Consider the following 27,863-nt stretch of genomic DNA (forward strand, 5'->3'; position numbering starts at 1 on the left):
TTATCAACTATCAAAGATAAATTAATCATGATTTAATTATTTAAGATGGTCTAAATATTATTGAATAACTATCAATTTTAAACATTTTCTATTAAATATGTCCTTCCAATTATAAAGTTTTTAAATTTATGCATAGAAATATAACTAAATTTGTTTCACATTATACTCCTGAAATGACTCCCAAAACTCCTGATGTTTTTAAGCATTGCCCCTGAAAACTTTTCTACAATGTTACCAGGTCTGGATCTGTTACAATAAAGAATTGTAATACCTAAATGTGTGATGTATGTAAATTGATGACAACTTGATAACAATATTTAGATATAGGAAACCTAGTTGAAGAACAGATGACAGGAAATTATAATTCTCTCACACATTTTACAGCAATTAAATAGTAATTATAAAAAAACTTTTAAATATATCGCTTATTAGGAAACATACATATATATATTTTTTAGAATGCATATCATAAACAAACATAACAAAAACTTAACATACTTAAAAAAAATTACAAAAACAACTTCTTATAGTGGCTATTGAGTGTCGCAAAAATAATAAACAGAATTTTTTTTTATTTTTTCTGCTTAATGAAACTCTCAGCTTTGTTGTATTTCTAAAAGTTTTACTAACACTATAAAATAAACAAAATTTTTGCTAAATACTATAAAATCTGCCAAATAGAAGTTTTAAAAGTTTAATGATATGAAACTGTTAGAAGTCCTAATTATACTTGGAGAGATTTAAGTTGATCATGCAACAATTTTAATCAAACAAACCAAATTATTACAATTTAACTTTTCATATAGTGGAAGGATAATGAACAGTTTCTTAAAAATATGAACGACAATTAAATTTTTTTTTTCAATAAACTAATTATGCTCAATTTAGATTAAATTTTCAAAAGATCATTTCTTGAAAATATTTTTTGTTTTGAAAATCATAATGTTAATAAAGCAGAAATATTATCCGGCTCATAAAATAAATTACAAGTGTTTGACTTTAGATATTTTATGTGTGATGCATGATTGTCTCTTAAAGATACATATGTTTGACCATATGTGACTAAAAAAAGACTTATTCATAATTATAAAAACCCATAAACTGTGGAACAAAATTTAGATGCTCCACAGGTAGCAGTGGAATTATATAAGTAAAATTATTGAGAAAATGAATATTTCTTAGCATATTTTTTAAAATAATATTTCTACAAAATAAGAGCGGTAAGATAAGTCTTTTTATAAATATTTAATAAGAAAAATGCAATAGTAAAAGCATACCTAAATCATCACAAACTCCAGTAACCATGCCATAAATTTCAAAACCAGACAATGATAAATAATGTGTTTGCCCACTAGCATTTTTTCCGGTCTGTTGAAGCCTGATGTGACGCCAACCTTGAACCTCATTTGAAGGTGGATCTAGAGGCCATGATGCAGTAGAGCCTGGTTCATTCAAAGCACAATCATCAACATGAGTAAATAAAGTTAACCAATTTATACCATCTTTTGAAACTTGAAAGAGCCAATTTCGAAGAGCAGACCTAAAATGGAAAACACATATTTATAGATCAAAAATATATATATATTAAAGAATAAGAATGAAATTTAACAACGTTAAAACACTCTACAAATTTACTTAATAAAAGTTCACAACTTTCTTTTCCTTCATGATGAATGAATTTATTATATGAAATGTGTTAAAAAGAACTAGACTATGATTTTTTACTTATTTTTTAAAATTTTTATTTATACAGTACGACCTCACAAATCCGGACATCTAAAATCCAGACTCATGTCCAGTTCATGAAAAAAAAAATTCTAAGTCAATTGTCCAAAAAAAAAAAATAAAAGTAAAAAAAAAAAACACTTTAAATAAAAATTTAAATATAAAAGCGCAAAACCACAACTCTTTTTCAAACAATGAAGCTGACTTCCGAGATGGTCGCAGAATAACGTTGTCAATAAAACAAAGTTTCTAAAGCAATAAGTTTATTTAAAAACATTGGTAGACAAACTGTCACAAACAGAGTGACTAATGAAAAGAAAGAATACAAAATAATCTGCTTCAACAGAAGCTTAAATACTCTTTACACAGATAACGGATGACGTCATGACCCACGCAAGAATGACTAACAGCAAATGAAAAGAAACTGGCCGATCCCCGCAGACCATGACGTCACCGATGCAAGTTGAATGTATGAGATCGTCCTCTTCGATGACTAACAAAGATCGAACATTATACCTTTTAGCCTATATTTGTCTAACATGAGGCCCCCTCTCATGCCTTCTACTTTTATAAAAAATACAAATACAGTTTATCAAAATCTTCAATAAACTAAAAAAATATTAAAGAAATATTTAATTTCTTTAAACCAACATTTAAGTTGTTTCTTTCCTGAAACTAACCAGAAGATTAAACCTTCACAAATATTGTTGAACAAAATTTCTCAACTCCTAACTTAGTTAAAGGCTTTGTAAAAACGTCTGCTAAGTTAAACTTACCCCTAACGTAACAGCAAAAAATTTATCATAAAATAAATTTCTTAAAAAATTTTACCTTACGTCAATGTGTTTCGTTCAACTATTTTCAATAGGGGAATGGGAAATATTATACCACCTACTGATATTCTGTCATCCCTGTTAGCAGCGAAATCTAAGTCACAGTATCAATTAACATTTAATTCCTCAATATTTGACAATTTTAAGAAATAATCTTGAGCATTTTGAACATAACCTAATAATCTTAATAAAGTGTTTTAAACCTGGGTTTTCTTGAAATTGTGATAATATATTTACTGCATAGCAAATATCCGGTCTTGTGCGATTAGCTATGTAAGACAAACAACCCAAAATGTTCCGAAGTGGCAATTTTGTCATTTCATCCACTTCGCTTTTAGAAGAGGGACAGTCAGCTTTTGAAAATAAGTTACCCTTTGTAATCGGCAACGATGACAGGGGAAATTTAAAGCTAGAAAACATTTTACAATTTTTTTGGATGTTACTCTTTTGATGTAAGAACAACTCACTATCCTTTTGGACAAATTCAATACCTAACAACTTACAAGTTTTATTCAAAATTTTTAAATCAAAATTATCACCTAAATATTTAATAGCACTGTCTACTTCATCTTTTTGTCTTAGCAAAAATCATTATGTCATCTACATAAATTATAAGAATTAAATTTTTATATACATATGTACAATTACACCACTTTAATCTTACAAACTTTAAATTTTCAAGTGTATTATCCAATTCAAAAAACTACTCTCGACCACTTTGTTTTAGTCCATAAATAGCTTTCTTTAATTGACAAATGCCGTCTTGCTTATTTCAATCAACAAAACCTTGAGGTTGATGCATACATACATCTTCATTCAAATTGGTGTAAAGATAAGCACACTTGATATCTAATTGGGAATGATACCATCCTAGAATACAAACTAAGATTGTGAAAAACATTCTTACAACAACAAAATTAATCACGGGACTAAATATTTTGTCACAACTTTCACCTAGTATTTGCTTAAATCCCTGGGCAACTAAACCAAAATTCTTTTATTTTTAGGAGTTGGAACCAAATCCCAAACTTTTCTTTCTTTCATAGTATTAATCTCATCAGACATGGCTAATTTCTAATTTTTAACTTGGGGAGATTTTAAACAGTCTTTATAATTTTTAGGAATTTTTATATCAATATAATTTGCTTCATGTTTTATGTTATGATATACCTGAAAATTTGAAACTTCATAAAAAGCATTTTTCCCACTGAAATCAAATAAACCTTTATCATACTTTATGTTGTTACTATTACAGTAATTTTCAACATCGTTATAGGATCTGAATCTCACATTTACCCCTTCAATATTATAATAAATATCAGTTCTACTGTTATCTGGACGTGGTGCAGCTTTTCTAATCCACGAAATGTTCTTACACGGAATTAAATCAGGCTTTATGCTTGAATTATCCATATCTTCATCTGAAGCACTTTCGTCCAAATCTGGATATTCAGATTTAAAACTAGCAAGATTACGTTTAATGGGTTTGGTGCCCAGTACGGCTTCCACACCAATTACACTTTCTTCAAAACGAACATTTATTGTTTCAACAAGTTTCCTTTCATTCTTAAGCCATATTCTATAACCCTTCGTATGCATTGCATAACCTAGCATAATCCCTTCTATAGCTCTCATTCGAAGAAGTTTATTTCTCAACTGTTTTAGTTGACCCACAAATGCTAAACAACCGAATACTTTCAAATGAGTGACTGATGGTTTTTTACCACTAAACAATTCAAAGGGAGTTTTAATTCGGTTTTTATGACAAACTCTATTAAAAGTGTAAGTAAAGCATAGTAAACCTTCAGTCCAAAAGGCATCTCTTAATTTAATAGATTTTAACATTGCTTTAATATTGTCTAAGGCGGTTCAATTATAGCATTCACTAACACCATTTTGTTCTGGTGTATAAGCGTTAGTACGCTCAGATTTTATACCTTCATTTTCAAGAAAATCACTAAACTCTTTATGGCAAAATTCCATGCCATTATCAGTTCTAACATTTACAATTTTGCAGTTTAAAAATCTTTCAGCACGCTTTTGATACCTTATGAAACTATTAAAAACATCAGATTTCTTTTTAATGGGAAAAACAGTAACTTTCCTTGAAAAATCGTCAGGGATAGAAAGAAAGTACTGACTTCCACCATGTGAAATGACAGACATTGGACCACATACGTCCATATGTAAAAATTCTAAAAGTTCCTTAGACCTTATACTTAAATTTGGTTTAAACAAAATTATTTTAGATTTAGCTTATTTACATTCTTTGCAATTACCATCTGAAAAATTAAGATTAGGTAATTCCTTTCACACTAGAACTTTTATTTGCTTGAGTTATATAATCACAATTTATGTGGCAGTACCTTAAATGCCAGATATTTAAATCATTTGTCTGAGCAGATACATTTAATAATTGCTCATTCGCATCGCTAACATTTTTGTCAATAACTAAATCTTTATCAGGCTTAGTATAAACATTAGGTTCAAAATAATAAAAGCCATTAATTCTTTTACAATAGAAAATCTTCTCATTTACCCAATTCTACACAGAAATACAATTTTTAGCACCCACAAAATAACCTCCAGCTTTCTCTATTATAGAACCAGAAATAAGATTTCTTCTAAGTTTAGGGAAATACATGACATTTTGTAAAGTTACTCTGTACATTTTACCATTTACCTTATTCAAAAATTTCACTTTTCCAACACCTAAGATTGGGCTTTCAATGACACCTACAGCTAAAGACATGGACGCATTTTCTACAGTTTCATATTCAAAGAATAAATCCAAATTATTACAAAAATGTGTTGAAGTGGCAGTGTCAAATAGTCAACTTTCTTTCTCAATTTCATGACACACATAGCCAACATTTGCTTTAACGGTATAAAGACTATTATCTAAAACATTTGTAGGCATATTACAATAAGAATTATCATTTGGATTTTGTTTAAATTTATTCTTTATATTCTTTGAATTACACTTTAATTTTTGCTTACAAACTGATATTAAATGACCATATTAGTTACAACGATAACAAGGTCCTATCTAAGATTTATCATAACTAGTTTTGGATTTAGACTTAGTATTAGCAGATTCTAAATTTCTCTTACAATTAGAAGAACCAGATTTAAACTTCTAAAAATTAGTTATACTTAACTTTTCATTAAAACTTGAATTAACGTTATAAGCAAAATCACTAACTTTATTTAAATCAAAATTTAGTTGCTTAAGTCTACTTTCCTCCAAAAGTAATTCGTCTAAAATGTTCTTAAATTTAAATTTAGTGTCCTCCCATCTCTAAATAATTTGAACAATACCTTGAAAGTCCTTGGGTTAAGTATCTTATTAGTTGAAATCCTTGTGGTATAGGTCGTCAACAGGATGTCCTGCTTCTTTCAGCTGAGAAACCAGGTTCCTTAATCTAGCAGCAAATATTCCAATTTCTTCTCCTGGGGTGCATTTCAGGTCAAAGAATTGGTCTAGGAGTTGAATCACTCTTGCTCTCGTAGTCGGTTCAAAATGTTGCTTTAGAATTTTCCAAGCTTCAGCACCATCGGGTTCGATACTAAAAAATATTGACATGTACGCTTTGTCCCGCCTCCAGAGGTATTCTTGACTTTCTTTTCGGCTTGCGTTTGAAGGCAGGGCAGGTTCAGTTTTGGAGATAAAACTCCATGCTTCTTGGTCCATGAGGATTACTTTCATATTTTCTTTCCATGTACTCCAATTTGGCGAATTCAGGAAATCTATATGCAGGTTTGAAGATTCCATGACGAAAAAATTATAACTAAAAGATTCCAAAAACAAAAGAAGAATCCCGTTGCTCGTTCTATACTAGATACAAAACTTCGTTATCTATATCAGTAGCCATCAAATTCGGATGTGTCGACTTATATTCCGAACTAAAGTTCTTTCAAAAAAATCCTTACAGTTAGTTTTGTCAACTGGAGAAAAATTCCTTAGAAGCATCATATTTTTTTAAAAATGTTCTATTATTTTTAGAATCCACAAAATCTTGGAAGTACACCATAACAAACTTGAGGGCTAAACTGACAATTCACTTTGCAAAAATGGCGGGTGGGAACAGCCCCCATCTTTAAGCTTCTCCATTTGCAGTTGACAATGACTCAGCTAAATCCAGGCTAATGCAAATTTGATATTCAGGAAGGTAGAAAATGAATCCCAGTTATACCTAAAACATGGCCCATAACCATGACATCCAAGATTGTTGCAGAATATTGTTGTATCTGTTAGTCAATAAAACAAATAAGAAAAACGAAGTTTCTAAAGTAATAAGTTTATTTAAAAACATTGGTAGACAAACTGTCACAAACATAGTGACTAACGAGAAGAAAGAAAACAAAACAATCTGCTTCAACAGAAGCTTAAAATACTCTTCACACAGATAACGGATGACGTCATGATCCACGCAAAAACGACCAACAGCAAATGAAAAGAAACTGGCCAATCCGCACAGACCATGGCGTCACCAACGCAAGTTGAATGCATGAGATCGTCCTCTTCGACGACTAACGAACATCGAACCTTATACCTTTTAATAGTCTAACAGAAGCAGTGGATGAAGAGGTGGGGGTAGGGAGTGAATGAAAGCGTATAGCTAATATGGAAATTCAAGTCATTCTTATCATTGCTTTATAGATAAGGGGTGCAAGAGCAGGAATTCTTCTGCTGCCTTGTTTTTCCCTTGAATGAAGAAAGAAAACTGGTTCTTTCTTAACGTTGAAGCTTAGGAGGCAGGGACAAATTCTTTCATCCCCCAGCCTCAACAACAAGAAAAGGATTAGCATCAGCTGGTACAGTCTAACCCAATTCCAGTCTAGAAGCATCTGTTTCAGTTATAAGTTGATCATTTCAAATTCAAATTCAGTTTGAGTTTCAAGCCCATATTTTTAGTTTCAATTGCTAACATTATGTTATCTAAACGATCAATTAAGGGAAAAAACGAAAAAAAAGTTCGAAGAAGAGGAAGCATAATTCACTTTCAATTTTAAGAAAATAGAATTACTGCGGAAGTATAACTCAGAAACTTTAGGGGCTAATCTTTGCATAGAATATGAGCTCGGCAAATCCACTGTTTATGATTTAATAAAACAGAAGGAAAAAGTACTGCAGTTTTTCTCGAAAAGTGATGTACCTGAAGAGATGAACAAAAGAAAAACGATACGCAAAGCTAACATCGAAGATTTGGATAATATAATGATAAAATGGGAGCGACAAAGAAGTGAGTAAGTGCTTTGACCAGAGCAATTATTATGGCACAGGCAAGGCTCTACCACAAAGACTTGAAAATAGAAATGCCTAGTGAATTTTCTTAAGGATGGTTAGATAGATTTAAAAAATGTCATGAAATAAAGAAGAAAATTAAGAATTTGCGGGGGAAAGGCGATTGCTGATGTTGAAGCTGCCGAACATTTTATTAATAAATTTTCAAAATTCGTAGCCAAAAATGATTTATCTTCCGATCGAATATATAATGCAGATGAAACTGCTCTCTTCTGGAGCTATGTTCCAAGAAAAACCCCAACCACTGCAGATAAAAGCAATCCAGCCGGTTTGAAAGATATAAAAGAGAGGCTTTTTAAGTTGGCGTGCACTAATGCATCCGGATCTCATTGCCTCAAGCTGATGGTAATCGGTAAAAGTGCCTTGATCATTGAAAAACATTCAAAGTCTACCTGTTGTGCACAAAGCAAACAAACCAGTGTGGATTACGCAAGAATTGACGGAAGAATGGTTTAACGATCATTTCATTCCTAAAGCTCGAGCGCTCACTGCAATGCTGTTGGGCTTCCAAGCAATGCCAAGATTATCTTCTTCAAAGATAATTGTACAGCGCACCCTCCAGCTGAAATTTTACATAAATCAGGAGTTCAGGTAACTTACTTCCAAATTGTACTTTGCTTATTCAACTGATGGATAATAGAATATTAAGATCCTTAAAATATAAATATAAAAAAAGACTTCTTGGATGAAATGCAACGTTCTATCAATCAGAGCAAGAGTTCACAGAATTTTTAAAGGAGTTTGACAAAACGATTGCCCTTTACTCTACCATAAATGTTCAAGAAATAATTTATTTATATTCAATTAATTGTGTTGATTTAAATATATCATTATTTTAAGCTACTTTTTATCTTTATAATTTTTAGTGTTTCTTATTTATTATTTAAAGCGTACATTTATGTTAAGTTGTTAAAATTGACGTCGGAGGTTTATGCATTTGATCGCGAAATCGGTGGGCGAATTCAAAATTTGATATTTCTAACAATTTAAGCAAGGTATCTAAGATCCGGAAATTTAGGAAATCTGGATGTTCCAAACCTCCGAGCAGTTCAGATTTTTGAAGTTGCACTGTAGTAACAAGCTCATACTAATTACTTACATAAAGCTATTGCAAATTACTTCAAGAGGGAAACTTTAACTACAGAAAAAATAAAATAAAAACTACTAATTTGACTTTCCAGCAAATAACGAATATTCAGAAACACTTAATTTTAAATCAATAGCAATTGTAAAGGAGTTCTAGTTCAGCTGCAACAGTAAAGGTTATGATATTTATAGCTTAATGTTCCTCCTTTTTCTTACTAAGCTTAAAAAGAAAACTTTTGCAAATAAAATCATTTAATTTATCGAAAAAGAAACAAAATAAAAATAACTTAGCTTTTGTATTTACTGACGTCACATAATTGAAAGAAAATAAAGTATTTCTTACAGTACTTATGCTAAATAAGGTTTCATAACAAAACAAAAAAATTATTCTACTGTGAAAAAATTTAATATGTTAACTATAAAAGGTTCAAGTAAATGATTTGTCATTTGATGTTAACACAATACAAACTTAACATAGCTTGAACTCCCTCAGAATGAAGGAATGAGGGCATAATCCCCAAATATTGATTTGCTGTTAAAGAAAAAATGACATGTTTGCTTGAAAAAAGTTCTCTACTTCCATGTTAACCTATGAAGAAGTATATTATATAGTATTTCCTCAATTATTTCATAACTAATTTAAATGTTTGATTTTTTTTTCTTTTTGTAATATTTTAATGATTGAAATGCATTTTATTTAACGTGTGTAACAAATTTTGAGGTTAGAAGTATTTTTAAAAATTCCACAACTGATTAGTCTGGCTTTTGCAGTTATAAAATCCAAGAAACAAAAATTTATATAACAATTTATTTTTTTAAAAGTTCTTCAGTATTTGAGTTTTTAAAAATGACTACACATTTAAGTTTTTCGATTTAAACATCTCAAATAAAAATTGAAACACAAATATTAACAGTGGGTTTTTTTTAAATTAAGAAACTCAATCTAAGTATAAATTGTGATACAACATTAAAAATAGAAAATAAAATATACAAAATTATTTAAATGAATCTTTTTGAATCATCACATGTACACTTATGACTTGGAAATCAATCTTCTACAATGACTAATAGAATAAATGACAGAAGATAAAGTGAGAATAAAAGAGTGATAAGACTTGTATGTAAAGTACTTTACCTGCCATAGCCTCTAGCATGACGTAGTGTATAGCGATTAGGAATTAACCAAAGCCCTAAATCTATAGCAAACCAAGCTCTTCTGCAAGTAAATGAAAGACAAGAACTTGAAAGATAAGGTAAATAAAATGTAAGAAAGGTAAATGATTCATAAATAATGAATAAAAAGAATTAACACATTTTCATCAATTCTGACGTGGTGTTGTGAAACTACTCTTTAGTGACATTACTTACGTCAAGTAAATGTCTCTGGAAAAAAACGTGAGATAATAGCATAGAAAACAGGGACAAAACTGTGATACAAAAAAGGGAGATAAATTTCTTGAATTAATTTTTAAATAATCCAAAGTTTAAGAAAATTCCACAAAGCAATAAAGTATCTTTTTATGGTGAGATATTTAAATACAAAAATTTAGTTTGTACGAAATTTAAAAGAAATTTTTATGAACATTAACTATATTAGAAAATTGCAACTTAAAAAAAAGATAAATACTATGAAATACCTAATAAGAATCCCTCACATTTATATGAAAAAAATGCCTTTCTGTTAGGGGGAGGGGTTAGAAGAGGCCTATTGAAAAAAAAGCATTTACAATCAACACAATTACGAAATCAACATGTTTGATATGATATATGACAAAGATATTAATAAACGTAATTATAGGAAAGTAAAACAATGCATAAAACCAAATATTTCAGTTAAATATATTTCAGAAATATAGTTACAAAAAAAGATTTTAGAGATTTAGAAATATAAATACTTTAGAAATATAATTACAAAAATAGATTTTAGAAATATAATTACAAAAATTGATTTCTAAAATATATTTTACTTAAAATAACTATCACATAAATAGCAATAACCGCATTTGATCAATGAACAATTAACAAATAAAGGGAAACAATAAATAATAAAAGAGGCGATTACTAGGTTCAAAATGTGATGAAATCTAATATTACTAAAATATTGACTACGTTTTTTTTTCGAAATTAGAAAAAAAATGAATTGAAAAGTCAATACTTCTAACAGCTAAGAACACAATTTTGAAGAGTTTGTTAGCCTCCATCCTTTTTTATTAGCAATTAATCTGGGCAAATACACATTTTTCAAATGTTCTACTTTTTTATTTAATATTATAGGATAAAACAAGTTTTGGTTGAAAAACATGCCAGTTTAAAATAAAGAAAAATACAAGGTTAACTTCTAAAAATCGAATGCACACAAATATCAAAAAGATTCTAATTTTGCATTTTAAATAGAACTTAAAGAGTAAAAATGTCATAGAAATGCACTAAGATTATGTTTGTTAAGAACTCTTTGTGTAGTAAAGAGTGTAACAGTTATTTATTTTAAATATGTTGAAACAAAGCATTTCAAATATTTAAAAGCAAAACAGGAATAGAAATCAAAGCTTACTTATCATCATTGGTATGACAATTTAAAGCAGAAGTCTCCCTGCTGAGTATATCTTCAAGTCTACCATAAGGCAAGTTTCTGCCCTCTGATGCTGTTACCATTACAAGACCTACTTGAGCTGGATTAACCCACTCTGAAACAGTTCTAAACAAAGAAAAAATCAGAAGCAGAATTGGGAATTAAAAAGTTAAAACAAAAAAAATTATTAAAGCAAGTCTAACTCTAACAAACTTTTTGATTTCTCAGGAGAAATTTATTTCTCTGAAATGTCTGCAGTTAATTTTTATGATACCCTCCTCCATATAGCACTAAGTAGGGAAATATTAAATTTGTATTACACTTAGATGTATTACATTTGTATAAGTCAATTAAAATATCCTAATGTTTAGTATATTTTATATTAATCAGAATATAATAAATCAAATTAACAACAATTAGTAAATTTTAACTTTTTGAGTTATTTTAAGAAATTTCACAAGATTTTCAAGTTTTTAATATATCATTTTCTTAACTACATTATAGCTGTTTCCAAAAACTAAATCAAAATATCAAAATCCACAGCATTTGTAATAATATAACAGATCTAATAATAAGTACAAAATCATAATGAAAAATTTAAATTATTTCACCATAAAAATATAAATTTTGCAAAAGTATAGAAACTAATTCAGCTTATATCAGAAAAAAATCAACATCAAGACAAATTAAGATTAAGTCAGAAAAAATGAAACATCAAGATAAGTTCAGACTGCATACAACAATGCAAAATAAAAAGCAAGAAATTTTTCATAATCAAATAAAATACTCTAATGTAAACAACAAAAACACTTGGTAAGTGCATGGACTATTTGGCAAAACTTAAACACTGCATTAGAAACATTTGGCTTGAACATAAAAAATGTATTACATGCAGTTTGATTTTACAAATACATTGAATTACATACATACAATCTTAGCTTATATGCCTTTTGTAACACAGTAAGTGAAAAATACAGTAGAGAACTAATTATCCAAAATGTTCGGGATCATCTATATCCCTCATGTCTGAATTTCTTGGTTTTCTGGACTGCTAAAATGATTCAAAACAGCCTAACTATATTCCTACTTAAAAATTGAATTTAAAAGATAGCTGATTTTAGCTGTTTTAGTATTCTTATTAAAATCTATATTTTCACTTTACTCTTTTTATTTTATTATATTTATGTAATAATGCATTGCAAAGCATATTTCTTATAATTTCCTTACTACCCTCTGTTTGCTGATATTTCTCTTGTAATTCAAAGTAAAAACTAAATCATGCATTTCATCTGATTTCGTTTACGAGATACGGATTTTATTTTGGAAAGAAAAAAAACATTGATTAAAATTAAGAAAAATAAACAGTCTAACTTTCTCCATTCTACCCAGCAATCAATCACAGAGACTGAATTGAGAAGAATTTCTTCCTCTGCTTTGAGTATTTTCAGAACAAAGTTAAAAAAGCGGAACAAATACGATTTAATCGGAACAGTTGGCAGCGACATGTACGAGGCACCACATGAAAAGGGAACAAATAAACGAAAAACAAACAAATGCAAGAACGGCCAAAAATAAGAAGGAGCGGAACTGACAGAACTATAATAAACGCATGCGCAAATTCAATATGCGTTGCACCAAGAATGAAAACCAGGGATCAAATTTTGATGATCGAAACAAAACTGCTTAGAAGTCAGCAAACTCAGCAGCCAAGAACCTCATCCTTTGTACTCTACAGCGGAAGTCACGGTTGTCAAGGCAATGGCGCACCTTTCAAAGCTCGTCCATTTTCTCTTGGCTATCATTCTTTCTCAGAAGGCTACTGTAGGGGGGAAAAGTTTGTTCCAAGTCCGGCTACCGTTTTAGTGGCTTGGGTTTCCGCAGTCATGGAGGAGGGAGTTTCTCTAATAATTGGACTCCCCTAAAAACAGGGTTGCCACAAAAAAAGCGAACAAAATATTTGCTTTTAGTAGCCTAAAACGTGAAAATAGTAGCCAAAAACTAGGAAAATAGTTGCCTAAATAAGAAAAAAAATTCATCAAAAATATGACAAATTTTGTTAATGACTTAATTGTCATATACCATGATCCATTCAGTCAAGTTGGTGGCAAATATGATAATTTTTACATAAACGTAAATGTTTATATATATATATATATGTATTTAGATAGATAGATATATGAAAAGTAATTACAGTGATCTCTCATTTATGCGCGGGGGCGAGGGGCCACAGGAAAAGCGCGTATAAGTGAGACACGCGTAAAAAAAGTGAAGCCATAATAAAGTGAAAAGCCATAATAAAGATCTTAAAAAGAGAACATTAATACATTTTACAACATTATACTTCGAATTAATACTATATGTACTTGACTGAACATTTAAATAAAATGAGATTCAAATTTTAATATAAACTATAAATAAATAAGTTAAAGAAAATTTAAATGCTTACATACCCAAATTTAATTTTTTATTCCAATTATGAATTTTTCACAAAATAATTTACAATCGAGGTTTGTTTTTGTTTTCGGGAGTTTTCAAAAAGAGTCTTTTCAAGTCCATCAAGACTTGAAAAAGTTCCTTCACTTCCAGAATGAAATTGAAAATAATCTCGTAGAGTTTCTAGTGCCTGTAAAGCGGCTGTGTGGGTTGGGGGAACTTTTGCGGTATCTTCTTCATCAATGTCGTCTATCTCTTCATCATTGTCGCCACCATTTATTTCAGCTGCAATTTCTCCAATATCTCGTATTTGAGCCGTATTTAAATGCTCATCGACGTCAACGAATTCGTTGAAAGTACCATTACCCATTCCACCAGACACAGTATTCCAATCCTCTTCACTAATGTCGTTTTCATTTTCGGGCTCTGGCTCTTCACAGCCAGATTCTTCTGGAAGGAGAAATCCCGCTTTTTTAAAGCAGTTTTGAATACACTTGTCTGTGATGCTTCTCCATGATGAGCACATCATGTGCATTGCATCAAGGACAGTGATTTGCTTTAGCTCGTCTTTTGCCTGAAGTTTTGTTTCCATGGCAGACAAAAGACGACGAGTTAAAGTTTTTCTATAGTGAACTTTTACACAACGGATGATGCCAAGATCCAAGGGTTGAATTTTGCTAGTGCAATTTGCAGGAAAGAAAACAACTTTCGTGTTATTGAAATTCGGTAAGTCTTGTGGATGAGCAGGGCATTGATCCATGAATAAAAGAACTTTTCGTTTTTCTTTTTCCATTTTTCTATCAAACTTATGAACGAAATCCCAAAAAATGTTCGATGTCATCCACGCCGTTTTATTGCTACTATAGTCGCAGGGGAGCTTTTTCACGCTCTTAAAACATCGCGGTTTGCTTGATCTTCCAATGACTAATGGTGTGAATTTTTCTGAGCCATCAGCGTTGCAACATAACAAGACAGTTAACCTTTCTTTACTTTTCTTCCCACCATGACATGATTCTCCTTTAAATGATAGAGTTTTGTCGGGCATCATTTTAAAAAAAAGTCCTGTTTCGTCACAATTGTAAATGTTTTTTAGTTCGTATCCTTTTATTAAAGTGGCCAAGAACAGTTTCTTCATTTACACTTCCACTTTCTCCAGAAAGGACACGAGTTGCTAAGCCATGTCTGTTTTTGAATTTTTCAGTCCATCCGTGAGATGCTGAAAAGTTTTGCATATCAAAACTCTTGGACAACTCTACAGCTTTCTCTCTCAAGAGTTCAACATTAACGGGAATGTTTGAAGCACGAGCTTCTTTGAACCAGGTCAATAAAACTTTTTCAAATTCCTCGTACTTCCCACCTTGAATCCTGCTTCTTTTCTTCGATTGCACACCACATTCTCGATTAGCTATTAAAATCGCTTCTCGATTTTTTAAAATCCCTCTTAACGTTGATTCGGGGATATTAAAAGACTCCGCCAAAGCTTTTTTCGAGGTGAAAGAATTTTCTTCGAATTTTTTTATAACATCCATTTTAAATGAAAGCGACAATTTTGTTCTCTTCGCCATGCTGAAAAGTAAGCATCTAACTAAACACCGACGATTCAGTTAGTCGACGATGTGACGTGGTTTTTGCACTAACATCTTTAATTGGCTGTCAGTTTTACCTACCTCGATCACAAGAGCGACCCCTCCTTGTACCCCTCTAAGGGAAATGTGTTCCTGGAATTTGAACAATAGGGGTAAGAGATAAAAGAGGAAAGCAGTAGGGGGGGGTCATCTAAGGCCTTAAAATGAGGGTTGTGACCACACAAAGATAAGAAAAACGAGAGCATTCCAAGAAAAACATGTCAAAAGGATGAAAATTCTTATGATAAGCAATATGCTACACTTTTGAGACCTCTTATTTTTAAAGTGAGAAAATTTTTGTGCCGCACATAAGTGAGAGGTGGTTCTTCAGAGCAGCGCATAAATGAAAAAGAGTTATCATTGTTTTTCTATATTCCCAGCCAGGACTGCTGGAAAAGCGCGCATAAGTGAGAAACGCGTATAAAAGAGAGCGCGCATAAGTGAGAGATCACTGTACTCAAATTTTAAATTCATGCATCGTAATATTGTGATTTTTTTTTCTAAATCATGCGGAATTTTGTAGCAATAATCATTGAAAAGGCGATCGAGAAATAAAATAGACTTACAATGGAATCTGTGTAGATTGAACAAATTAAAAAGTGAAGACTCAAATTTGCAATTCAAAATTTTCAAAGAAATAAAAAGTTTAATGTGTTCAGAAACTATCCTGTGGGGTGCATATTTTCCACCTAATTTATGCTTTAGAAAAAACAGTGCTAGGAGTTCAGAAAAGTCTCCCAATAGTCTCCTTTGCCTGAAAATAGTTGCTTTTGCCTTTTCAGGGAAAAAAAAGTAGCCATAGTCGCCTCATGCCAAAAATAGTTGCAAATAGTTACATTTTAGTCACCTGTGGCAACCCTGTAAAAATTCATGCTTTGGAACATGGTCAAAAATTTTACAAAATGGGAGAAAAAAGCAGATTTCCATTTTTTTGCGAAAGTCTTCCATCCCTGACATTAGTGCATTGTTTTAACTAGTTAACGCAATGCATGTGTACTCTTTTTGAATAAATTAATATATTAAAATCATACTTTCAATTAGTTTGTAATTATTAATACTTATGAAAGTAATTTTATAATTATCTTTTAAATAAATTAAATTACTAATTAATAACTAACACAATTGATTTTGATTAATTAAGTAAAGGTAAAACAATATTAAATAAATATTTATAGAAAGGAAACACATGTAGCTTTACCTGCCATTTGTACCAATCCAATAAATAACTCCATTGTCATCAAAATCTTTTTGATGATTAAAAGTGATATGGACATCTGGTTCTTTCAATTTTTTTACAAAGGCAAAGGTTGATCTGTCATAATCATACCATTGTTTTGCAACCTTCAAAAATTATTTAAAGAAAATATATTTTTAATGGTACAAAATGTAATAAAAAGCAAACTAAGCAATTTCAAGGGATAACATAAATATTTTAAAACCCTTGTTTTAAAATATTGCCCCCATAAATTTTTTAAAACCCTTGTTTTAATTTTACATAAGTTGATAGCATGCATAAAATAGAAAAAAAGTAAAAACAACTAACTACAAATTAATCACACATTTTAAATGCTGTTATCTCTTAACAATATCATTTTACTTGCTAGTTCTATAACATCATTTTTCTTAACATTGTGTATAGGCCCAATGTAGTTTCAGTTGCGCAAAATAGTTTTTTTCTTATAATTTTTTTGAAAAATTTAATGTTAAATCCTGATTTTTCAGAACATATTATTTTCAATATGACAGCATCTTATTAAGAAAAATCTCTACATGCAATGTAAGTTACATCAATGACATATAATCAGATATAAAGTTAATCAGTAAATCAGGTATAAATTTAAACAATTATTTATTTAAAAATATTTCAGAAAACTGTAAGAAGTCCTACATCATCAACCATTCATGAGCCCAGTTTCACATATAATTTATTTTTAACATTTCAAATTTAAGTCAAAACATAAAATGTCATAATAAATATTTTAGAGTGACTTTATGATTGTTAATGACATCCATAAACTAATGTGATAAGTTTATAATTAATCCATAAATTAATCTAATCAGTTGTTTTTGTTAAACAGTGGTACTTTTAATTAATGTAATATTTTTCAATCAATGAATTGTTTAAAAAGTCTACAGTATTCATCAGTAAGATTTGATTAGTCACACAAAACTGATTTAAATTTTGGGTGTAAAAAAATATTTTGGGAACTGCATAAATCTTAAATTTAAAAAAATAAAAAAATAATGGTAGAAAAAAGTTTTTTTTTTAATGCATTTTTTATGTGCTATTTGACCAATTTATCTCAAATTTTAAATCTTAGCAATTCAAAATATGTATGTAGCTTAATATAATGTAAAAATAATGGTACCTCTTTAAAAATAATTTGTTATTAACTTGGTGATACGATTTTTTTTTTTTTTACATAAAAAAACCTTAAAATTTTTTTTGAAAGTCTGCATAATTTTTAAACTTGTATTAGTTCTAAAGACTAACAGTAAAAATAACATTTAGTGCCTAAATTTTTTCTCTAGCTGCTATCTAAACAAGTAAAACCACATTATCCAAATTTCAATAAGAGTATTATTGATAACTTTGTCATTAACAATCTCTACCCCTTTTTATCTAAACCAAACAGAAAAAGAATTCAATTACCATTTTTACTAAATGCCTTTCTAACTGTCCAACAGTTGTTAAAGGTTCCATTTTCAGACCTCTACCAGTTCTGTCTATTAAAGCAGTTTCCCCTGGAGCCCTTTCAAGTCTAAATCTAAGTCTTCGAGTTAAAATCTGTCAAAATATTTCAAATATTAATCTTAAAAATATTTTCAAATAAAAAACAAACAAAAAATAATAAAGCACTTTACTCAATACCTGGAGACCATTTCCTCCACCATTTGTATCATAAAGAAGAACAGGTAATTTTTCTATAGATTCTAAAACTGCTACTAATTTTCTTACAAGCGCAATTGATGGTGATACATCCCTGAAAATTAATCAGAATGGTAAATAAGATAGAACACTCGAACACCTTTTGTAAAGACCTCAAATTTGAAATTTTTAAATTCTTAATCACACATTATTCTAAATCAATTTAACTAAAATTGATAAAAAATTTACTCAGTAATTATTTTAAAAAATTTAGAAACTAAGAAAATTACAACAAACTATAATAAATACAACACTTTCTCACATATTTGTATTAAATTGTTCATAACCACACTACTATTTTCTAAATTCATGCTTCCCAACCTGAATATAACACCTGAACATAATAAAACACCTGAACATAATAAAAGTTATAAATTTAAAAAAATTTGAGGCATCATTTTTAAAACACACTTAATTTGTACATGTTCTAATAGAAATAAATCTGTGTGGTTTTTCAATCACTTTTTGGCAGTTACTGCTACGGATTTCCGCGTGGTTTTAAGAAACTCAATAAGTTCAATTCATAATTACGATCCACAATCTTCAAAAAAAATATTATTACTTCTTGACTCGCTGTATTTGTGCAGAGTTTGTAAATCAAAGTGACTCTTCAACTTTCTGCACGTTTTTGGCAGCTATTGATGGATTTTTCACAAGATTTTAAAAAAACTGATATTTGTAAATATGTATTATAATTTGCAAGTTTCAAATTTTAACTATCAGTTTTCGACAGGCTTCTTTAAATACTAATTCCATTGCTAATCAAAATTATTTTTTGATAGTTTCTTCGGCAACTATTAATACGCATTTCTGAAAGTCCAGAAACTTGTAATAGTACAATATTATGAGTCTAGAACATGGAAACTCACATTTAATAATCACTTTTTTATTATTTTTTCCATAAATCCAAGGAAATCCTCTTATTTTTAATATATTGTGTATGAATCATGCATTAAAATGTGTCTTTTATTTATGCCGATTTCATTGTAAATCCAACAGGTTTTATCAGTCTTTGCAGCAGATACAGTATGGGACCCCTAATCCGGCAGGACCCGAAATTCGGCACATAATCCGATCTTTTTTCTTTTTTTTTAAAGAAATTTTTATTAATAAGAGGAAAAAAAATCAGTTATATTCTCTTTCTATTTGGAATTTTATTTTGTTGAAGTAAGTAACTTTATTTTATCTTTCTAAAAAAAAAAAAAAAAGCATGAAAAAAAAATCTTTGTCAAAGGAAACATCTGTTTCTAAAGCAGTTTAAAATATCTAAAGTGACAGGGAAAAGTAAAAACACCTGCATTTTCAATGAACAAAATAAAGAAAAGCAAGTTGAAAGAAACTGATCAATCAATCTTGATAGCTGTGCAAGTGCTCCACTGGTTTTTCCCCCCTTCTTACTCCTTGGTTCCCACATTTCCCTCTCCAGTTTGACCATAAATTAGCCACACTCTTTTGATAATAAAGCTACCACATGGGATACAAACTGAATTCTATCCCTTTTGCTGCTTTTCTTATTTGATGTAAATTATACTCTTTTGTTTTTTTATCATTTATTAACAGCTCGTTTTCTTTTTTTTTTTTTTTTTTGTTAATTGACAGCTTGTTTTTTTTAATCGTATTTAGTTGTTAGCTTGCTTTTTTTTATCATTATTTGTTGTTAGCTTATAAAAAATATATATTGTTTATTGTTTAATATATATTGTTGTGCCAGATTTGGGGTCCTATACTGTATTGCTATACCATATTTCATGTTAACTCAAAATTAATTATCTTGAATCGCTTTGTAGTAAAATCACACAAAAGAGATGAATCTTCATTCTTACTCTTTAAGGAACCTCCAAAAAACTGTTGCAATAACATATGAGAGGAAACTATGTTAAAAAATATATGTTAAAAAATATATGTTAAAAAATATATCTGGTATCTATTCCTTATGAAGCGACAACCTTGAAAAAAGCACCTTCAGTTATTGTGCCAATCGAACAAAATTCTAGAAATTTTTTATGATTTTCTAAAAAAAAACTTCCTTTGTATTCAAACAGATGAGTCAGGATTCAATAACTCCCCCCTTTCATGTAAATATAATAGGTGCAAAGAGAAAAGCATTGGTTAAGGTTTCTGGATGTCTGACTGTGAATTAAAAATAGTTCTAAAATGTGCATGAGCAGATAGTCACTATTTCCCCACATATGGTTAGAATAATGCCAAAGTTTCACTTTTTGAGATTTTAGGTGGGATAATTATGACCACCTACTAAAAAGCCTAACTATAACTTAGAGGTTTATTATTTTTCTAGATTTATAAAGAGTCAAAAAATCACCCAACCATTATTAAACAGTTAACTTGAGGTTTTAGATAAAAAAGTTTAAAATAAAAAAGTCAGAAGTGGTCATAATTATTCCATCTGACTACATATAATATCTTCTCGTGAATTATTTTTAACAACTAATAAGTAAAGAATAATTTATTGAAGATAATTGCATGTAAGTCCTCAAGTAGTGAAAACAAAATTTTTTATGGTTAAAAAAATCTATTAACTTACTGAACTAAATCAGAATCTTCTGCAAAACATTTCTTAAATATTGCCACTCTATCTTTTTGGAGTTTATTTAACTGGCACAGGATTATTCCACTATCTTCATATTTCTTTAAAAAACATTGAAAATGCAATGAATGTTAAGAAAACATTTCACTATGGAAAGCAAATTCTACAAAAACAAATAATCTCAATATTAAGATTAAATTTCTTATCTTAAATTTCCTAGAAGGTGATCTTTCAATATTTGAATTAAATAAGTCTGTAAAAAAAGGGATGAAAAAATTAAAACTATCAATCGTTAAACATATCAAAATTTTGTAATATTTGTATCTTTTTATTCCTTTTTTTTTGTCATACAATGCAACAAAAAAAAATTAAAAATTATACTAATTTCCTTCTTTCATTATTTGAGAAATAAAAAGTAACACCTAACTGTTATTAATGTATATTTTTTATAGTTAGTCGTGTTAATTCTATTCTTTATAGTGAAATAGCAAAAGCACATATATTACAGATTTAATAGCATCACCAGAAGAACACTGTTTCAACAAATTATGTCTTCTTTTCTTTAATCTAAGGAAAATGAGAAATGACTCAAGGAAAAAAAGAATTGGTTTAATTTTATAACAATTAGGAAATTAATGGTAATTTAAGAAAAGTTTTATAAAGCATAGATTGCAATTAGACGTTAAGTAAAGAGGGGCATTAAAATGAAAGATAAGTATTTCTCTACTTCTACTTGAAATTAGGAAATTGAAACTAGCATATCCAATAATAGTCTATTCAGTGAAAGACAGTGTGCTGCAATCATCTTTGCAGTTATCTTTGGAAGACAATTGAGATATAGTTAATAATGAAATGAGGTAAGAATTAATAATTAGTTAACATAAAAGCTTAGCATAACATTGATTAAGAAAAAATACTTAGGTTGAATCTTATAAATTGTTTATTTAATAAACACAAAAACATAACAGGTCTAACTAAAATCAAATAATATGTATTCAGTTGTTTTTTTTCGTGAAACTCAAATATTAAATGCAAATTTGCATGATTAAATCTTGATATATAATTACACAGAGAATTCTGAATTTTCAATAATCATAAAATTTTAAAGCAAATTTAGTGATGTCTCAAATATTAACATATTTTTAGCTTAATCTAAGAACAAAAAATTTCAAGTTGGTGTTGATCAAGACCAACTGAGTCTCAAGGGACTCGCATACATTATGAAACGATTGAGTTTATGGCCTAGTGACCAAAAGCCTGAATAGGATATATCAAAAAATATTTGATTAGTACGTATTTAAAATTCATTAGAAAAAGTTTATAGAATACACATTTTACAAGTTTTTTTTTACACATGTGTAAATTGTCTAATAAGGGTGCAATGATAGTGAAAGCTCCAAATAAAGAGGCTCTTTAATTTACAGAATGCATTAGTTACATCTCCAACTCAACATCTACACCTACAACTGAACATTAATATTCACTTGAAAAACTTCAGGTTTTTAACCCTTTCAGTCCCAGTGATTCCAATTGGAATCCAGGGCTTAATCCAGGACGATTTTGGTACCGTTTTTCGGTACCTTCACAAAATTAAAAAAAAAAATCGGTACCTTCACAAAATTAAAAAAAAAAAATCGGTACCTTCACAAAAAAAATCAGTACTTCAACAAACTTTGAAAAAAAAACGCATCTTCACGAAAATAAAAAAGAAAGTTAGAAGGAATTAAAGTGCTGAATAGTTTTCCGAGCGGTTCACGGAAAAGTGGATTCACAATGAACGCCGTATGGTACGCCATCGGACGGCGTTCTGCGCAACCGCACTAGCTCGAAAACAGGCTTGATATGCTGACGTCACTTCTCCTAAATACGCCATTCAATCGGAGTGAGTGGTGAATTTTTTATACTAGGCAACCGGCTAAATTGAGCCAGCGCGTAAACAACTTAACTCATTTTCCCAGACAAGTGTTTTTGTTATGATTTAGCGTAAAACATGTTCTATTCGTATTTTTTAACAAGATTGATGAAAAGTTTTTATAATGAAGCGAGGAAGAAATTTAAGTGGAGCGGGTGGCTCACGGAATAGCGATTACTATATGAAGCGTTTACGCACGATCGATAGTATAGGAACGAAATCAATTTAAAAAAATTTTCAGTCTGAAAAAACTGAGGAGAAACCGTCACAACAGTCGCCGTCTGAAAAAAACCGTCACAGTTGATAACGAGGCACAGTGTATTAAAAATGCTACGGAACCAATGATTGAAGAGCAAAACAATTCAAGTTTTGTTACAAAAAAAAATAGTTTTTTTTTTTTTTTTTATCAATACTTAATTTTCACAAAAATAAAAAAAAATTTCACAAAAATAGGTACTAGGATTGAAAACCTGGATTAAGCCCTGGAATCATTACATTTAAGATTTTTTATCTGCTTACCTAAAACTCCATTTGATTTGAAATAGGCGGTATTTTAATCTGCAAACATTCCTCTAACGAAATATATTTTTATTTTTCACCTATAGATGACGGCACTACATGTGTTTGTGATTGAAATGATACTTGTTTCAGTTTTTTTCAAATCCATAAAAGTTATTGAAATAAAATATCTTTTTGAGGCATTTTAAATTAAAGAATATTTTTAAATATTTCGTCACCTATAGATGACGGCACTACATGTGTTTGTGATTGAAATGATACTTGTTTCAGTTTTTTTCAAATCCATAAAAGTTATTGAAATAAAATATCTTTTTGAGGCATTTTAAATTAAAGAATATTTTTAAATATTTCATTTTTATTTATTTAAATGTTCATAAATAGTATTTCAACAATTTTTAACAATTTTCATTTAGAAAATTTATTGCTTTTATTTATTGAAAAGTTATGATTCCAAATGGAATCAGTGGGAGTTGAGTACAACTCTATATCATTCTCTAATGCTTTGTTTATTTTGAATTTATATCTTTTTTCTTTGCTCTTTCTTATTACTTTTTCAAGTTTTACTAAGATTTTGGGATAAAAAAGAATTATTTCTTTTTGTCATTATTTTTCCTGATGCCAAAGCAAAAAGCAGAGGCTTTATCTATTGATAAAGCGGTTCATTTGCTTATGAATGGAGACTTGTCTGACATCGAAATAGAAGACTTGGATTCAGATGAAGAAACTAGTGATAATGTTCTAGGTGATATATCAATGGAATCTAAAGTTAATTACAACTCAATTGATGCACCCAGGGCCAGATTAACCTATAGGCACACTAGGCACGTGCCTAGGGCCTACGAAATTCAGGGGCCTACGAAAAACTTGCGAGAAAAAAATAATTTTTTTTCTATTAGTAAACATTTAACCTACCTTGCAAATTTATTTATCAATAATTTCAAAAGATTAACTTTTGACAATGTTAATTTCCTTCACTTAGTTATCATAGTAGTATCATAAGAACTATGAAGCTATTTGTAGTATAAATATTTCTTGTAATTAATCTCACTATCAATTTCACTGTTTTCTTTGCTGTTTTGTTGCTGTATTGTTGACATGAAGTGCTTACATGGTTATCGATCGAACTAATCATAATGGTATTATCGATATCAGCTGCAATATCGGCAGTATGTCGGTATTGCAGATAAAGTTCGATAAACAAATTTGTAAATTAAAATCCATATTAATAAAAATGTAAAAAAAAAAATATGCAAGAAAATTTTAGCATATATTTTGAAAAGAGGGGAGGAGTGGGGGAGGAAGGGAGGGCCCAAGAACGGCTATGCCTAGGGCCTACGAAAGGTATAATCCGGCTCTGGATGCACCCCAATGCATACCTGTCTTAACAATACTAAGAACTGTTTTAAAACATTTCATGTAAAATAAATAAGTAATACTGAGAAATAATAAGGTTCTCATCTAACCATATCAATAATGATGAAAATTGGTTCAATTTTTTTCAATATGTAATAAATATAATAGTGCCAAATATTTCTTGCAGAATAGTTATAATTTATTTAGTTATTAAAAATACCCCATTTATATAGTTATAAATCTTTAAATAATGCATAATATATATTCAAAAACTTTTCTAGTGATTTTCGTCCTTCACTACTTTATTCCCAATGATGCCATTTGGAATCATTTAAAATTTTATTAAAGAAATTTAAAAAAAAAAAATCTGTTTGTTTTGTTCTTTTGAATGCAAAATGAGTCAGTTTTACAAATTTCAGATTTTTTTATTGAAAAATAAATATTTGGGACTGAAAGGGAGAATAAAGGATAAAAAAATAAAAAAAGGTAATAAATGAATACTTACATTTTTGCCAAGGAGTTTTAATAAAGCTTGAACTACACCGCTACTATATAATTCATATGCAGATACAGCTCTTTCATCATGCAACAATGAAGTCATATCATTAAGAGCAGCCATCAAAATGACTTTCCAATCATTGGCCTAAAAAAGAAGATATAAAAAACTGCAACATTTAATTAAAAAGGCATAAAAATTGAACTTTTAATAAGTAACATATTTAGTTAAAAAATAAATACATAAAGCAGCATAAAATGTGAGCAAATAAAGAAAATAGTAATGGTACTACATAATGTTTACATTATTAAGATGAAAGATTCATAATATATAATTATTTTAAGTTATAAAAATAATGATATTGGTTAAGTATAACTTTATTTCTAGATTTATCATTTTTGAAAAAATCTGGTTCACTCAAATAAATTTTACCGTTAGTAAAATTAAACAAAACTGCTTTTTGATATACAAAGACTAACTGAATGATGAAAACAAGGTAGTAAAGTATAACTTTAATAGTACAATGAAATATTTTCGACAGAACTTGTTAAAAAAACAAACAATTATAGTTCTAGAATTATCAAAAAAGAACAAGCTTAATTATATATCTACATCTTTTATTTGAATGTCATTATTTAAAAAGAAAATGTATTACATATTTCAATTTATAGAGTTAATATGTTAAGATTATTTCTCCATTATTAATGTCTGTTCATTTCAAAATTAATTCTAAAAACTCAAGAATAAAAAGAACTTACAGCAAGCATATTAGAATTAGAGTTGGACATTTGTTTAGTACATGCCCTTTCAATTTGGCCAACAATATTACATAATTTTGCTACCATTCCTCTTGGATGAGCTTGGGCAGATTTAAAATAAACGTCATAGAGCTCCCTAGCTTGGTTTTTTACCTAAAATTAATGAAAACAGATTTTCATAAATAATTAGAATAGTAAATCATAACTCTTCTCCACTAAATATTTATCCTAAAAAGTAAATACAAAGATTTTATATGAAATAGACATTTCAAAAACAGTAATTACATATATACAGGGGTGATTGTGAGCCCAAGTCAAAATTCCGGAAAATTTCTTGAGTTACACATACCTATGATGACCTGGAGAAGTAATTAAAATTTACAAATATGTCTTGCTTTCTTAAGTTTATGATTATAATAACTATTTACTGACAAAAAAATATTAATCATGAATATAAGCTTATAAAGTATCTGGCTCTCCCTTACAAACAAATAAACTGCGTCTTTAAGTTCCATCTTTGAAAATTTTATTTCTGGAAATTCTGTGATCAATAATTTCTTGAAAAGTCTAGACCTTCGATCTCCGGAAACTTCTGGATCACTGTTAGCGAAAAATCCAAAAATCCGGATTTTTTCCGGAGCACAATCAGCCCTGTATGTAGTAGAATTTCATTACTAAGAGCTCTCAGCACATAGAATTATTAATACTCATAAATATCTTTGTGACATATCATATTCTTTGTTTAACAGTATTTAGATATATTTCATCCATATATATCTACATATCATAAAGCTGTACAGTAGGTAATTAATAAAAGTAAACAGTAAACAATGTAAATATTTTTATCAATGAAAAATTGTTATAATTATTATCAGAAATAAATTATCAAACAAAAAATATTTTACTTCAATTTCTGAAACAGGGTGGCCACTCTCCAGACCAAAAAAAATTCCCTGAGTTTTCCAGACTTTCCAGAGTAAATTTCTAAAAATCCAGATACCACAACGCAACATTAATGAGACTTCATAAATTTATTAGTTATACAACAATATACAGTAAATAAAAAAAAATTATATATACAGCTGTGTTGCATTTAAAATGTGTCGTATGAATTTCTTTTACAAATGTGGATACACATTTACAAGATCTGATGACACATTAAAATGAGGAAAAAAGTGTAAATGTTCTCTAAAGCAGGTGTAAAAAGTTAGGCATTTCTAGCAACAAAAAATATATATTAATACACATATTTCTGCTAAAAATACAGATTATTGAAATAGCAACCATAAAATTTACATATAAAAAAATAAGTGCTGTATACTCAACCATAAAAATAAACTTAAAAATTAATAATAGTTTATAAAAATTATAAAGATAAAAATCTACATTTCAAGGAATTTTAGAAACTTTATTTTGTATAAAATAAAAAGTTGTTATATAAATAGCTTATTACACAAATTGATCAAATCCATCTAACTAAAAATTTAGAATTGAGATCGAAATTACTTGTGAAATAAATTATCAATAAATTAAAAGCCAAAAATATTTAGTCATATAATGTTGTTCACTTATATTATCTGGGAAACTTATTTTAAATATAAATATAAAAAATATACTTATATATATATTAATATATTCTTTGACACTTAAGTTTGAGATGTTTTAAAAAGTGGAGTTAAATAATAATAATACACAGTATAAATAGCTCAACAAGTGAATAATTAAAAGCTTTTAAAAATTAATTTCTTATAGCTTTTAATTGTTCATCAATT

The 27,863-nt window shown here is 29.0% G+C and overlaps 1 protein-coding gene across 3 annotated transcripts in view; it reads right to left on the minus strand.

Annotated features, from left to right (window-relative positions):
• Ufd4 (ubiquitin fusion-degradation 4-like) overlaps window positions 1-27,863 on the minus strand; it is a 171,340-nt gene that overhangs the window by 85,144 nt on the left and 58,333 nt on the right. For all 3 annotated transcript variants that reach the window (XM_071187447.2, XM_071187446.2, XM_087155303.1), the window contains 9 exons: window positions 26,092-26,244; window positions 25,343-25,480; window positions 21,051-21,154; window positions 18,452-18,563; window positions 18,233-18,367; window positions 16,778-16,920; window positions 11,504-11,647; window positions 10,088-10,168; window positions 1,278-1,540 (listed from right to left, as the gene is read on the minus strand). In XM_071187447.2, the coding sequence (XP_071043548.2) occupies window positions 1,278-1,540; window positions 10,088-10,168; window positions 11,504-11,647; window positions 16,778-16,920; window positions 18,233-18,367; window positions 18,452-18,563; window positions 21,051-21,154; window positions 25,343-25,480; window positions 26,092-26,244 (1,273 nt within the window). The remainder of the gene's footprint in view (window positions 1-1,277; window positions 1,541-10,087; window positions 10,169-11,503; window positions 11,648-16,777; window positions 16,921-18,232; window positions 18,368-18,451; window positions 18,564-21,050; window positions 21,155-25,342; window positions 25,481-26,091; window positions 26,245-27,863) is intronic.

The sequence above is a fragment of the Parasteatoda tepidariorum genome, chromosome 11 (assembly GCF_982258835.1).
Source record: "Parasteatoda tepidariorum strain Cologne lab strain chromosome 11, Ptep-v5.0, whole genome shotgun sequence".
NCBI lineage: Eukaryota > Metazoa > Arthropoda > Arachnida > Araneae > Theridiidae > Parasteatoda > Parasteatoda tepidariorum.